The 16712-nt window shown below is 46.3% G+C and overlaps 1 protein-coding gene across 1 annotated transcript in view; it reads right to left on the bottom strand.

Moving 5' to 3' along the window:
* Window positions 1–16712, bottom strand: part of ZRSR2 (zinc finger CCCH-type, RNA binding motif and serine/arginine rich 2) — a 41685-nt gene that overhangs the window by 10888 nt on the left and 14085 nt on the right. Inside the window, exons 6-8 of the mRNA XM_055120312.1 lie at window positions 10782–10820; window positions 9682–9800; window positions 1754–1967 (exon numbers count right to left, since the gene is read on the bottom strand). Coding sequence (XP_054976287.1) covers window positions 1754–1967; window positions 9682–9800; window positions 10782–10820 — 372 coding nt within the window. The remainder of the gene's footprint in view (window positions 1–1753; window positions 1968–9681; window positions 9801–10781; window positions 10821–16712) is intronic.

Raw genomic sequence — 16712 nt, 5'->3', positions numbered from 1 at the left:
GTCCCAAAGGTAGTTTCCCTCCGAAGGTTCTGATATCGAGATCCTACCCTACTTGTAGGTCTAACGGAAGGCCGACTTAGTGAGAGCAGCCTGACTGGCCCAACCATCTGATCTCTGCTGAAAGGACTGATTATTCTCTCTCTTTTCACATGGAGATGAGCAGTCTTCTAGGGCTGGGTGCATTTACTCTCCAAGTGCAAACACACATACACACGCTATTCTCTCTCTATATAGCTATTCCTACAGACACCAAACATCATATGCTCACTTAGCTATACATGCCCTCTGGACTTGTATTATGGATACGGGACATATATCCATATCTATTATGCACATATGGGAAAGCACAGATTCCATACACATGTGCAAAAGAAACATGGACATGTAAACAATATATACATTTTCAAAATTTACATAATAATATTCACGATCTTTTCAAGATGTAGTAACATAAGCTTAATGACTCATTTTCATTATGTGCACTGGAAAGAGAAAAGTATCAGAATTATTTATGCACTACTCTGTTGATGCAAATTCAAGGTCTTTCTCGGCTCGCTCCCCGCCAGAGCTGCAGTCTGGGTCTGGACCCCTCTTCGGGCGGAAGGATTCCTCTAGTGTGTACAGCGGGGGTGACAGGCCCACTGCTAGGTTCCAGGTGGCTTTTGCTTCCATGGGTACTGAGACGAAGCTCTCTGAAGTTGTTTTACTAATTGACACATCCTTGGCCCCTCTCAGTATAAGTAGAATTTATCACGGATTTTCTGTTAGGTCTAAATAACAGCTCATAGTAATATGCACTGTCCTCGCTACCAATTAGGTGCAACCTTTGGTCTTTTGTTTTGCAAAGTAACAAATCCGGGCCAGAGAGATAACTCAAGGGCTGATCCCCAGCACCTCCTGCTCCTCTGCACCCACAACCGGGAGCGACTACTGGAGCCTCCAAGCACTGCTGGCCATGGTCCCCAACAGGCAGACAAATCTGATACAGTATTATAGAACAGTATAAAAAGGCCTGCAAAACCATAAGGCACAAAATGGGGGGTGGATAGAAAGAGAGAGAGACAGAGAGAGAGAGAGTGAGAGAGAGAGAGAGAGAAGAAAAGTACCTGCCATAGAGGCAGGTGGGTAGGGGGGAAACTGGGACCACTGGTGGTGGAAAATGTACACTGGTGAAGGGACGAGTGCCGGAACATTATATAACTGAAACACAATCATGAACAACTTTGTAACTGTGTATATCACAGTAATTCAAAACAAAAAATAAAAATAAACAGAAAGGTCGGCAAACATTCACACTCATGTTTAGCTTTGTATTTGCAAAGTGAGGCTGGATGCCTTTTTCCTTTGTTCTTGTTTGGGGGCCACACCCAGCAATACTCAGGGGTTACTCCTGGCTCTGCACTCAGGAATCACTTCTGGTGATGCTCATGGGACTATATGGGATACCGGGGATCAATACCCAGGCGAGCTGCATGCAAGGCAAGTGCCTACCCACGGTACTATCTCTCCAGCCCTGAACTCACACAAATTCTCAAGAAGCTACGTTTGTTAAGGGCAACCCCAAAGAGGCAGGATGTGTGCTACGGGGATGTTACCACAGCATCCTGAGAAGGGAGATGGATACCACGCCAGCCAGCACTCTACCAGGTCCCACGTCCCACCCAGGCAGAGAGCCGGGCCCAAAACTTTTGGTCCTCATGGGTTCTTGAGTGGGAAGTCTCATTCCCTGCTTCTCTGCGCTGCACATGCCCACCTTGAATTGGATCACTTTCCCCACATTCTTAAACTCAGGGAGGACGTCATCATAGAAGTCGAGGAACTGCTGGTAGGTTTCCTCTTCACTGTACTCTAAGCCGGCATCGGGGTCGTAGTCATCCCTTCGGCACTGTTCCATGCCAAATGTGGTGAACATGCTTTTAATAAGCAGGGTGGGGCTCGATGTCGGTAAGGTGTGCTTCCGTGAACACCTGTGTACCAAAGGAAGACTTCAAATCAACAGTGATAGTCAGAATTGACACCCCAGAAGTTGGCTTTAAATGCTATTTGAATAAAGACTCCAGTAACAGCACTGTTTCAGCTTCACAGAATGACCCGACACCTCATCCCGATATGAATTTCAACACTAAAACACTAAGGGCTGGGAATGTGGTGTAGTGCCTGCTCGAGACCTTGGTTTGATCCATAAATTATTGACTGCCATTAAAGTGTAAAGCTGCAAAATTATTTCCAAGTTACTGCACGATGTAGCTGTCTTTTGGTACTATGTGTATGTAAGCCCCTGAGAAGAGAAATTTCTGGCTGCAAGACTGTGGAAACAGGCATAAGTTAGCCTTGGGAGGAAGGGGTCTATGTAATTTTTATTTCACTCACTACTTGGGGAGCAGGGTAATTTAAGTCTCCAGGTCAGGGGACCCATGTTCTTTGGCTCGACAGCACTTCATGATGTCCATGGCATTCTTCTATTTTTTTCTTTTCCCTTTCAGGGTGTTAGGGCAGCAGAGGCTACTATTTTCCTCACTTTGAAGAGAAGGAAGAACATACAGCCATGTCAGAAGGCTGCCAAGAGATGACCCCAAGAGATCTCAGTGAATCTAGAGCCTGTTCAATATACTGTATGATTAATATTCGTGAAGAACAATTTTTCAGTTTAAACTAAACCAGGTTGTGCCTGAGTAATTTGTAAGTTGACCAGCTCACTTCCTTCTCTGAAAAGAAAAGGAGGGGAAAAATGAGTTCCAAGTTCCAAGTCAACATTCTCACAATTAGGTTTCCCATTAAACTGGTTAAAACCAAGTTTTAAGCTGTAAGAACAAATACAAAAAACCACCCCCAGAACTTCAGGAGAAAGAGAGATGAACAGGTCCCGTGTTGGCAACGCTACAGTGACTCATCACGCTCGCTTTCCAGGTCAGCAACACACATTTGTACTTCGAGAGCCAAGTGGCCAGAAAGGCCGGTACAACGTGCACCTGCTGTGGAACGCATAGCTGGATTCACTAAGGGCATCCGCTCCTCAACGATTCAGAGGCCGCAAGCACGACTGCAGAACCAAGGGGGGAGATTCCACCTGGCACGACCACAGAACTAAGGGGGAAATTCCACCTGGCTGGCAGCGGCTACCAGGCTGCAGAATATGACAAGCAGAAAACAGTCAGAAACGAGGAAACAAGAAGAGGAAACAAGTTCTGTTTTCGAGATGAGTGTAGCTGAATGAACTTGCCTCTGGCCAAATGATGCACCCAGTACTCTGAGGCATGGCCTAGTGAGGCTGCCACAGGACAATTTGGACATTGCCCTAGCCAAGGGCAGCCAGCAGGTGGCGTGGGGCACATGTCCCGCTGGGGACAGTAACTGACGATGGCTGTTCTTTTTCTTTTCAAAGGAGCACTCCCAGTACGTTGTACCTTTGTCCTTCAAGACTCCGGGTACCTGCTAAAGCGAGGCTGTGATTTATTGAAGGCCTCTCTAAGAAGCATTCTCACAAAAGGTACACATGCCACTGCGAACACATCAGTTTCTTTTCCTCGATTTTATTTCATGAAAGCGCTGATTTATGAAGTGACTCACAGCTGAGCTTTAGACAGCGTCCCAGCACTGACCCCACAGCCAGCGTCCCCAGGCCCCCTCCCACCCCCTCCCACCCCAGCCTGCATCGTGACAGCTCTCTTTGAAGTCTAGTTTATAACAACCTAACTCTAACGTTTGGGTCTCCTGATCCCAGTGTTGCTGACTCTGGGGTTTGGGTATCTGGCGCTATCATTCCTCTATACCACCGATGTACCTGAATGCCCTCGACCCCTGCACCCCCTGCCTCCCACCTTTCTCTTCTCCCACACCTTCTTTCCTTCTCCTACTTATACTCAATAAGTCAGAGTTTATTATCGAAATTATTATATACTGTCCTATGACTTTTGCACAGTAATCCATGAAAGAAACATTCAGAATGTGATTATCAAGGAAATGGTTGTCTTCCTCGAGATAGACCCATTCATTCTACCTTTTGGTAAGAGCTATATTTGTAGCTCATTTCCTACCTGGAATACAACAACCACAAGAGCCAACTAACTGTGTAACACAGACACAATAACTCACTTTCTCCTCTTTCCTTGATTTCAATATTTCTTTTTTTTAACTAAACTTTGTGCAGTAGATTATCTTTTATTTAATCACTTCCATAAATAAGTGAGGTATAAATACTCTGGTTTTACTTTTAATAAGTAATTATGATTTTTTTGGGGGGGAGCCACACCCAGCTGTGCCCAGGGGTCCCTCCTGGCAGGGCTCAGGGGACCATATGTGGTACCTGGGATCAAACTCGGGTTGGAGCGTACAAAGCAAGCAACCTATCCATGCTAGTATGATCTTTCCCACCCACTGCCCATGTTCTTTTAAAAGAAAAAATGCAGAATTCACTTCCTAGCTGTGATTCCCAAAATTTCAATTCCAGACAGATTCTAGAATGGAGCACCACTAATTACAGAAACAAACTCCCCAAGACATGCTTAGAATATGGGAGGGTTCATGTGATGATGTATGACAAACCTTTACAGAAGGAATGTTTGATCTGGAGCACTCTGTAAAACGTGGACAAAGATCTTGGCGTGAAGGAGAGGGACTGGATTTTGTAACAACTAATTTCATAGAACACTACTTTACAAGTAATTTCTTGAACAAAGCAATACTCAATTTGCTCTCACATTTTCTATAGCTGTAAAAATATTAAGAAATGCACACACACAAACAAATCTTTTGTTTTGGTGTGGCAGTGCTCAGAGCTTACTTCTGGTTCTGTGCTCAGGGACCACTCCTGGCAGGGCTCAGGAGACCCTATGTGGTGCTGGGAATGGAACCCAGGTCGGCTGTGTGCAAGGCAAGCGCCCTCCCCGATGCACCACCACTCCAGGCCCCTCACAAACAAATCTGACTGCTGCAAATATTCCCTTGAACTTTCAGGAGCGGCTCCTTTCCCCTTTCCACAAATAAGTACTGTCAACTGAGTTCCTGAAACCACTTGGGACATCTCCCCTTTTCTTACTTATGCCCGAAAGGAGACCAGACTCAGATGGTCATCGCTCTTAAAACTCAGTGGAACACTAGAAATACAGTGTGAACGAGGACTCCTGCAGCAGACTCTGAGTGAACTACCTGTGCAAACATGAACTCACATTGATTGGAGCTTGAAGGTATGAAGCTAAGTGAAATACGATGAAGATAAATACTGTAAATCTCGACATCTATGTAGAATCTTAAAAACTAACCAAACCAATCCCAAGTTTATAGATACAGAGAACAGATGGGTAGTGGGCTGAGGTGGGAGAGCGAGAAAGGGGTGTTACTTCCGTCATTAATATTTCTGGGTGAAATGAAGCATAAGCTAGGCGAATACTAAGTGCAACGGAGAATGAATAATGTCTCCCCCATCCTATATTAGTGCCTCACCATCCTGGGAAGTCACAGTAAAAAAACCTTAAAACATTCCAAAGTAAGGCTGTCAATTCTCAAGAGACTCTGGTTCATTCCCCCTACCCCTTTATCTGGGTTTCTGAAACACACCTGGCTGTGCTCAAGGATGAAGTCTGGCGGTGCGCAAGGGCCTATAAGAGGTGCCAGGGATCGAAGACGGGGAGCAGCATGCAAGGCAAGCACCTTCACCCTATACTATCTCTCTGATCTCCACGCTACTTTTTAGGCATAATTTCTTTTCTTTTTTTTTTTTGCCTTTTTGGTCACATCCAGCAATGCTCAGGAGTTACTCCTGGCTCTGCACTCAGGAGTCACTCCTGGAGGTCCCAGGGGACAATATGGGATGCCGGGGATGGAACACAGGTCAGCCGCATGAAAGGCAAACATCCTCCACCCTGTACTATCGCTCTAGCCCCCGACATAATTTCTAAAATGTTTTAAATGATTCTAATGTGCATTGACAATTGAGAATCAGTTAGGAAAAAAAATCCTTAAAATATAAAGTTGTATGAGGGGTTAAATAAAAAAAGAAGAGAAAATTCATATTTTCAAAGAAGGAAATCAAAGTTCCAGCATGGATGATTTTATGAATAAAATAAATAAGAGACAACATACAGTTTCTCATTAAATGATAGGAATTTGCCTATTCATATCCCTTCTGAGGATTAATAGTACTCTGAGATTAGATCTTCTCTTCTGTAGCATGCACGGTAATAATTAGATTTTGCTTCGAATGGATTTATTCACCACTATGAATTATTTACCTACTTGGAGTTATTCATTCATAAAGAGGACAAATTATAAAAATCACACCAGGCAGGGCCTGGCAGATAGGAGGTATTTAAATATTTGCGAAATCAGGCATTTACATTAAGTTTTCCACACAAACATTTTGGTTCAAAACCCAGATTCCAAAGAGCAGGGGACTGAGTGTTTAGAAATGAAAGCAATAATGAGGAGAGGATGGCAGCCGAGACATCTGCAGTGGGAAAGCGCCTTCCGTGCATCTGCTCAGCCCCACAGACCCCTTAGAAAGGAAATGGTATTTTACAAACTGGGGAGGGGGCACTCCTGCAGTGCTCGGGAGACCCTGAATTACCAGAGATCAAACCTGGGGCACCCTCATGAAGCAAACTCTCCTTTGAGTTATCTCTCTAGTCTGAATGGGATTTTTTTTCTCGTTTCACTATATTAAATCACTGTATCACTGTCATCCCATTGCTCATGGATTTGCTCAAGCAGGCACCAGTAACGTCTCCATTCGTCCCTGTCGCGTTCCGGTTCAGGGGAATGAGGCCCATTATTGTTACTGTTTTTGGCATACCGAGTATGCCACGGGTAGCTTGCCAGGCTCTGCCGAGCTATATATTACATATATAGAGATAATGGGCTGGAGCGATAGCACAGCGGATGGGCGTTCGCCTTTCACGCGGCCGACCTGAGTTCGATTCCTCTGCCCCTCTCGGAGAACCCAGCAAGCTACTGAGAGTATCGAGCCCGCACAGCAGAGCCTGGCAAGCTACCCATGCGTATTGGATATGCCAAAAACAGTAAGTAACAATAAGTCTCTCAATGAGAGACATTACTGGTGCCCGCTTGAACAAATCGATGAGCAATGGGATGACAATGATGTGATGTATAAAGATAATGAATTGCTAAATATCACCAAAAAGCACTTGAAAAAAGTCAAGCTGGCTTAGTGGACTGGAATACACGCTTGGCACGCAGAAGGCCCGGGCGCAGTCTCTGTCCCCGCACGGCCCCTGAGCACCAGCGTGGCCCGGAGCCTCCTGTGTCTTGGTGGCCTTCTGGAGGCTGCTCCCTGGTAACAGATAGAGACTAGAAGCAAAGAGCCGAGCTGATGTGGAGAAAAGCCGACCCTGGAAGTGCTGAGAGAGACGGTGAATGCAAGAGCACCGGTGGGTGCCAGGGCCAGGCCTGTTTCTCTTTCCCAAACATGACTGAAGTTGGTAGATCCACTACTACCTCAAAATGAGAGACAGACAGAGTGGGGGTGAGAGGGAAGGAAGGGAGGGAGGGGAAGGTGATGCTGTGTAGGTTAACATGGGATTTGTCCTTTTAGCCTTGCCTTAGGGAACATAGATTATCTTAAAGCAATGTCTTTTCTGTATGGACACAGGAAGACAATATTGTGCTTGTAACTTGGGAGCTGATTGACTCCAATATTTACTCCTGGGCATCTGCTTTCTTAACTCAGTTGCCCTCGGTTCCTAGCACCCCAAAAGCAGGATCCCGACGAGGGACAGGACGGATCCAGGGCAAGCGGTGAGTTATGTGCTACCCTGGCATCGAAATGGGCCAGGCCAAAGCGCCACAATACTCAACTATAAGTTGAGGGCATGATCATGGACAATGCTGTCATGATCCAAAAGTAACAACGAGATTAGGATCCTGCTGGGGTTAGGAAGATTAACCTGGCCTGAGGACTGTGGTCTGGAGATGCCCTCAGGAAAAACCAAACTTTATATCTCTTACTGTGCTCATTCAGAATGACATTGCTAGAAATATTAGAAGTAGATTTACTATAACTATTTAAGTAGCTTACTAGCTCACACCCTGATACACCCTTGTTTGGACCACTACCCTTGAGTGGATCTCCTTAGATGAGATTTCCTTAGATGAGATTTTGTTAATCTCCTCAAGAAATGGTCTAACCCTTCTTTGTTGATTTGTTGATGTTAAACTCACCTTTGTGTCACCACCCTATGTAATTTGCTATATAAACTAAGACTGTGGGGCACTGAGGGGAGATAGAAGAGACGGGGATAGGAGAAAGAAGACAAGGGAGACAGAGGAAGGAGACAGAAGAAGAAGACAGAGGAAGAAGACAGAAGACACAGAGAGGCAGAGACAGAGAGGCAGAGAGGCAGAGAGGCAGAGACAGAGAGGCAGAGGCAGAGAGGCAGGCGCAGAGAGACAGACACAGGGAGCACAGTGGCACACACATAAGCAGAGCACAAGGTGAAAGAAGTGAGAGCGAGCGGGGCAGAAAGGGAATTAGAGGAAGATTCAGAGAGAGATCGAGAACCGGGAGAGAAGCAGAGAGAGAGAACGAAATAAACTGGTCGAGCAACCAGTTTGGCCTTCTTCCTTCCTTCACCTGCCTCACCATCGCCATCAACCTCCCCGGGGTGGGGGAAGCAGCTGGAGACTACCGAATGCAGGCAGGGGGAGAGATAGAGCTCCGCTGGGCCGTCTTCTCTTTTTGTGTTTTTACACAATGCTGCTGTTCTGAATCCCCATTTTAAAGATTAGAGAACTAAGGCACACAGGGGCGTAAATAACTGCCTTACTAAAGGCAGTTTCTGAATCAGGTTCATTCCTATGTGGAAGCTGAGCAACTGGGATGGGTGAATTTGAACCCTTTTCCTCCACACACTGAACTGGATCCCGTCTTTCACAGCTATCCCTTTAGGCATGCCTGTGTTTTTGAAGCTTCTTAAAAAAATGTTATGATTCCTGGGGTCACAGACAGCAGGCTTCTGGGTCAAAGAGCAAAGCGGCCCATTAGCTCACTATGAATATGGGACACCGGGGATTTGGACTTGTGACCAGAGGTTTAGAAAGCTGCAAGACAGGTGCTGTAAGTCACTGTGCTATTCCTCCAGGCCCCTAATGCCTCTTTTTATGCAGGGTTTACTCTTCAAATTCTAAATCCCAGGTTGCTGAAGTCTCTGTTTATGGAATTATCTCCCAAGCCAGGGTGTCCCTTGTAAACCAAAGCAAGGACACTAAAAAATAGAAAGCAAACAGTCTTTATGAAGTGATAGAAGGCAGGCCAAGACAACCCCATCAGAAACTCAGGCTAAGTCTATGAAGAGCAGAGGCCTGGGGAAGCAGAGGGTGGGCCATCGGGGATCAGAGAATTGGCCAGAACACAGCACACACCTGATCTGGAAAATTTTATTTATTTATTTATTTATTTTGCTTTTTGGGTCACACCCAACGATGCTCAGGGGTTACTTCTGGCTTTGCACTCAGGAATTACTCCTGGCAGTGCTTGGGGGACCATATGGGATGCCGGGGATCGAACCCGGGTCAGCCGAGTGCAAGGCAAACGCCCTACCTGCTGTGTTATCACTCCGGCCCCTGATCTGGAACATTTTAAATTCCAGCCTATGCCACCACTCCCCAAAAGGGAGCTCAGGAACCTTGTCATTTGACTCAATTCTGGCAGGACAATGCGAAATTAGTTACCTGTCTCCAAACCTGCAAGCTCCTGTTTTATTGTAGAATGGACAATTAGCGCGGTCCTTCTCCACGACTCTTGTGTCCGTGGGTGGTTCTGGGTTTTGCCACATGTTGGTATTTTCCAACTGTTGAAAATAACCATGACTTTACTGGCAGGGTAAAAATCCAGGAAGAATTCAAAGTTTCAGCGTCAAGCATTTAGTCATGCACAAAATACCCACATTTCAGTTTTAACAAGCAACTGAGACTGCAGAGGCAAATTCTAGGTGACACCAGCTGCCTTTCGCTTGCCTCCCGGGCACTGCCCATCACTAGACATCACTGCAGATACGAGGTGTCACAAGGGCTCCTGTCCATTCATTCTGAAAAGTGACAAAGGACTTGAGGCTAAAGGGCAATGGACAGAAACCTAAGTTCCTCTGAATCCAGGGCAACCACCCACTTCGAGGTACGTGTGATGCATGGCACACGCTTTCCAGACTTCACACAAGTTTAGTCCATAGGCAGGTAGGAGGAGGGGTGGGGGAATCCCCTATCACCAACCATTGATTTTTGTTCATTAAGAAGTTTTTGTGGTGGGGGGAGGAAAGACATCACAGTAGCAGAGTGAGTTCCAGATGCTCAGATGTGAGACTAAATCATCTACCTCAAAAGGAGCACTACAGAAATCACTCCTTTTGGGCTCGCTCTTCAAACCCGTGTTCACCAATCACACATCTCTCCTGCTTTTTTTTCTCTTTTTGGGTTACACCTGGCAATGCTCAGGGGTTACTCCTGGCTCTGCACTCAGGAATCACTCCTGGCGGTGCTTGGGGGACCATATGGGATGCTGGGAATCAAACCCAGGTCAGCTGCGTGCAAGGTAAACGCCCTACCCGCTGTGCTATCGCTCCAGCCCCTCTCCTGCTTTCTTTGATGCTTCTTTGCCTACTGTGGAGAAGCTCGTCTTCTCTCTCGAACATGTACTTCTCTTTCTCTACCCTCAGGTCTAAGTAACTTCCAATAAAAACTATCTTGAACACCCACACTCACATCCGCCCCCCACCCCAATCCCATTTTAAAAAAATCACTGGTCTCAAATTCTTAGTGAAAAGTTTTGACAATACCTCATTTTCAGCTTGCTCCAGCATCTTCTGCACAGCTTCCTACAAATGGTGCAAAAAATAGAACTAGTAAGAACCTGGAAATCAGGGAAGGCACGTGAGTTTCCCCACTGACAGGATTAAATGGACCCCAGTATGCATGCCACTCCCGCCCCCTGCAGACAGCTCTCTCAGCTCTCTGGCCTCCCTGACTGTCATCCCCACCCCCGCCCGCTGAAAGTGAAAATGACTGTTCCCTACCTTCTTCAGCACCTCACTCAGACCTCTCCTGGACTCCTCTCCCTATTCTCCTTGTACTCTGGTAACACTTCAAATTCTTCATAGAAGTCTTCCTGGACCGCATGATTTGCAGTCCTTCTCCACCCCAGCTCTGTGGCACATGACCCTGCATTTCTTTTGTTAACACTGTAAGTATCTTTTTTGCTTGCGTGTCCTTCTAAATAACTGAGACGATAAAAGCAGGGACTGTCTTTTCCAGGGTTCTGTATCTGCCCAAATGCACTAGAGACCCCAGCGCATGGCATAATCCATTTTATCTTTCCACTTGTCCCTGATGTCTTGCCAAACTGCCTTCAAAAATGCGTTTCTCTTTTGGTTCAGGGCCACACTTGGCAGTGCCTAGGGATCACAGACGGTGGGGATTAGAAGAATGACACTGGGTGCCAGAGATCAAACCCAGGTCAGCTACATGCCCTATCTGCTGTACACAGCCCCCTGCCTTGCTTTCTGCAAAGAAACCTTCACTTCTGCAATCGACAAACACTGTACTCATCACTCTATAAAAACAAGTTCCCAAGCGCCATCTTATAAGGCCCACTAAAGAGAAGTACGAGCTTGCAGTGACAGAGCGCGCGGGAGATCTCGGAATGGGGGTGACCCTGAGCGGCCACACACAAATGGCTCCTCCGTTCCTGAATGCTCATGATCCCGGAGGCCAACAAACTACTTTCAGCACCCAGTGGCTTCTTACAGAAATGCCTCTAGACTGAACTAAGCTATGGCCCCATGCCGCCCCGGGAGGAGAAAGGTTTTTCTCTTTCGGCCTTTCCTTTCCCCGGTGCGGCGTGGCGACTACCATCTTATAAGGCCCACTAAACAGAGGTACGAGCTTGCAGTGATGCGACTTCTGGCAGAAATTTCTCTGGACTTACTTACTAAAATACCAGAAATCCAAAACCCGATTGTTGGGGGAAAATTCCAAATAATAACAGCGCGTTTTCTGTTGAAATACTGAATGTAATCAAAGTAAAGTGAAAATCATCAGCCACACAGGCAGGGAGTGGATGTGGGATGGGAGGTATACTGGGGTCCTAGGTGGTAGAACATGTGCACTGGTGAAGGGATGGGTGTTTGATCATTGTATGACTGAGACTTAAACCTGAAAGCTTTGTAACTTTTCAATTGGTGATTCAATAAAAAAAAAAAATGACAAGTACCTGTTTCCCTGCCCCATATAAAACCTCGTGTGCTCTGGCCACAGCTAGAAAGCAGTGCTCAGACAAAGATGTATGAAATACGTACTGCAAAAAACTGATTCCTGAGCAACACACAAAAAACACGGCAGCAATCCCTACTCCTTCGTGACATACAAAATGAACTTGTCCTCAAGCAACGAACTACCCAATTTGATGATATTCAAACCTGACAGTGTTACAGAAACTGTACACACTGATGATCCAAAGAACAATGAGCTAGGAAACCTTTGAAATAAATACATAGCCAGGTTTGGGGAGAGAGCCTCAAGTTGTGGAGCACATACGCTGCATGTTCAAGGCCCTGAACTTGGATCTCTAGCAGTGTATGACCCCCACCCCCAAACACGGTCGGGTGGAGCTCTGGCAGACCCCGCACGATATGGAAGCACTATACTGCCATGCCAGAGAACTGCTCCATCAGACCCACCTCACTAGGCTGAGTGCTGCAGGGGAGGCCCCTGGCCCCCGAGCACTACTGGGGAAAGCCTCTTCCTACTCCCAAGGAAATACATACACTGCTAAGAAACAATAGCAACATATCCAGAATAAATGTTTACAAGATCCTGGAAGACAGAGAGTCAAAACAAGGGAATAGGTAGTACCGAACAATGGCCAATCCTTAGTCTGGGTTAACAAAATGGAGCTTATGAAGCAGAAGTAGGGAATGGAGAGGTAGACTAGAACTAAACTAAGGTAGTGTGGACACAACTGTGCACTGAGGTGTGGCAACTACATATCATTACTGCAAATGCTAAGACTACTATCAGCAGTAACTTAAATAATATAGTAATCTTAACTATAAGAATGTCTTTTTAAAAAAAGATCCTGGAAGATACAGAAAATATACACCTATATGATAGAATCTTTTTTAAAGATCACTGAAAAGGAAGTCAATGGGGGTATGATGCCGCAAACAGGTCAACCTGTACCTGCGGGGTGAGTGCATCAGCAGCCTGATGGTGCCTTTAGGCTTCCTGACACCCCAAAATTGCTACCATACCTTTGGCCAGACCTCAACAACTTGGAACCCAGTTTACCAAGAAATTAAAAAACAGCCAAAAGTTAGGTATGTGGGATCCATGCCCACAAACCACCTCTGGCTCAGCTATACAAGCTCATTTAGTGGTCTTATCTCAGAGACCCATAAGTAAATCTCCAAAAAGATCAAAAGCCACAGTTAATCTTGAACTCACGCATGGCAAAACAGACTGGGGTAAATCGGAGGGGCAGGCTGGCCTGTGCCTGCCCAAGCAGAGTTCCCAGCAGCCACTTGCTTCCACAATCCAAAATCGCCACCATATCCCCAGTCTGACTCCACTATCTCAGAACAGACCTCACCAAGATATAATCCGCTGAAAATTCGGGTATGCGGTTTTTTGACTGAAATCTCCAGGCTTTCAAGGAGTTGGGGTGGACTACCTCCCCCCTTCCCAATACACATGTAAGCACTGGCAGTCACCCCCACAAACCAACTCCAGCACCAACCTGTAAACTCTATTACTGGTCTTGCTTCAGAGACCCATGAACAAATCTTGAAACAGATTAAATGCCAGAGATACAGCAATGAGTCTCAGAAGACACCACAGAGACAGAGATCTCTCCAAGCCCCATACCAAGCAAATTTCACTGGGGCACCCCAGATCAAGTAGGTGCAGTCACCCTGCCTACTCCAGATGAAATCCCGGCGACCAAAAGCATCCACAAGCAAGGCCCAGGTATGCGGGTTCCAGGACTAAATCTCCATGCCGCATGGCAGCAGAGGTGCCAGGCTGTCCCTCCTCAGGTCCCCGCCCGCTCGTTGGCCTGGCTATCACCCCCACAATGTGCCTCCAGGCACCATCTTAGCACACTAACAGCCCTGGTCCAGAGACGCCTAATTGAATCCCAAAATGGATTAGTGCCCTACAGAAATGTCTCTGGAACCCAACCATTTACAAGCTGGAATTACAGATGCACGTGGGCATGACACCCAAGATATTCAAAATGAGCAATGGACAATAAATGATCTAGCATCTGCCCCTTTCCACACGTGCAGGCCGAGCCTCACACATAAGCGAAATCCCACAGAACCCAGGTAATGCAGAACTTTGTGATCTTGGATTCTGGGCTCAATGGGACCCAGAAGCAGAGATACTCTGCCTGCTTCCCCCAGTCTCCTACAACCCAGGGGTCACACCCATGAGCCACCTCCTACCAGCACCAGACAATCTCATTGGCACCCTCCAGAACTCACGGCTGCTCCTCCCCGAAGAGACCATAAAATGAGGCCCCCATACCCATGCCACCAGACTCCGCGCCAGGCTGTTTTCATTTGGGGCGCCCAAGAGGGGGGCGAGTGAGAGCCCTCCCCACCCCAAGGGTCCCAGCCATGGCAGCCGACCTCTACCACCCAACTGCCTCCATGCTCCAGGCCGCTTTCCACAAACTCGGGCCGAGCCTCACATGAGTGAACAGATTCCTATGAAACATCATCGTAGAGTCAAATAAATGTATATGCCTCTCGGAGAGCCCAGCAAGCTACCAAGAGTATCCTGCCCACACAGCTGAACCTGGCAAGCTCCCCGTGGCATATTCGATATGCCAAAACAGTAACATTAACAGGTCTCATTTCCCTGACCCTAAAAGAAGGCTCCACTCATTGGGAAAGACGAGTAAGGAGAGGCTGCTAAAATCTCAGGGATAGGACGAATGGAGACTTTACTGGTGCCCGCTCGAGTAAATCGATGAACAACAGGATGACAGTGATACAGTGACAGCATCTGCCCCTGACAAGCAGGTTGAATGGTGGTCAGAAAATTTGAGCAAAACATAATGCCTAAAAGTAGAAAGAAGAGTATTGGGGAAATTGCCTGCCATGGAGGGAGGGTGAAGACTGGGATGGGGGAAGGGGATATACTGGGAATACTGGTGGTGGAAAGTGTGCACTGGTGGAGGGATGGGTGTTTGATCATTGCATGGTTGAATCTCGAACATGAAATCTTTGTAACTGTATCTCATGGTGATTCAATTAAATAAATAAATAAATAAATAAATAAATAAAAATAAAATTTAAAAAACAAAGGAAGTCAAGGTTTAGGAACAACACAAAAAAGTCCCCTAATTTCTGATGAGTCCACACTTCCTTCAATTACTTGTGTTCACATTTTATAAGCAGTTAAGTAACTAAACATACGTGGCAACTACACAAAATGCTACGTTAGGGGCCTGAGAGATAGCTCAAAGGGCTGAGTACATGCAAAGATGCACGAGGGACGGCCAGCTTCAATCCCCAGTACCACACGGCTTCCCCGAGCACCACCAGGAGGAGTGACATCTGAGTACAGAGCTTGGAGCAGCCCTTTGGGCCAAAAACAAAACGTGCTATGCTCTAAATAAGTTCACTTCAGAACCTCAGAAAAACATCATTTGCTCCAGAGTGGTACACAGTAAAGCAGGGACTTATTGTAAGCTTTGGGAAATAAAACAAAATTTACTTTTAATAAACAAGTTTTATTGAACAAGAAAACAAGCATTTATTTATGTATTAATTAGGGCCACTTTCAGGGCAAACTGGCAGAGTGAGATATTTGCAACCAGAACATATGGACCAGAGAGCCTCTAACATTTATTCTCTGGACCTTTACAAAGTTTGCCAGTCCCTGGTGCAGAGGAGAAGATGGATAAAGTGGAAGAAAAAATCTAAATTTAAGATTAACTCCCACTGCACAGATCCACGAAGTAGCAGCATAGTAAGGTACAACATTGTGACTATAAATAAAATAAACACTATAAATAAATAAATAAATAAACATTGCTTATTTAGCTGACCAAAATATATTTCTCGTATGAAAGTGGTCTTCATCCATAGATCCTGGCTCAAGCTCTGAAAAGCCTCAGTTTCCTAAGTGCTGAGAGTGATAAAGAGGTCTGGTTAAGTAAATGAAGTAGTTAACTGAAAGTGTCAGATGATGGCAGGGCTGGCTGCCAAGAGAACCAATTCTGTGATTGGTGGGTTGGAACTTTCACTGCCACCCCAGACCTCTGGGGCGGGAAGAAGGGCTGGAGGTTAGATTAGCTGTGGATGGTTTAATCAATCATGCCTACATAATGAAGTCTCCATGGCAACTGAGGGGAAGGGGTTTGGGAGAGCTTCATGGATTGGTAGACATGTTGGAGATTTCGAGAGATGGTGCACCTCGTGAGGGCACGAAGGCACTGAGCCTTTCTCTACACATGACCCCAATGTTTCCTGACTTATGCACCATAACAAACTGGTGATCTGGTGAGAAAACTCCCTGGGTTATATGAGTTACTCTAACAAATAAACGGAAATGAAGGAGAAGGAGCAGTGGGAAGCTCTGTAACAAGCCCAGGTCCCCAGGAGATGGAGCCCTTCAGTGTGGCAGTTACACTGGAGACGGTGTCAGTTCTAAGGGGCCCTCTCACACACCCTGCTGGTGTTTGGGAATTGCTTAGCACT

Source organism: Sorex araneus, chromosome X (assembly GCF_027595985.1).
Source record: "Sorex araneus isolate mSorAra2 chromosome X, mSorAra2.pri, whole genome shotgun sequence".
Lineage (NCBI taxonomy): Eukaryota > Metazoa > Chordata > Mammalia > Eulipotyphla > Soricidae > Sorex > Sorex araneus.
The sequence above is the reverse complement of the archived record's forward strand: the minus strand, read 5'-3'. Positions and strand labels throughout refer to the sequence as shown.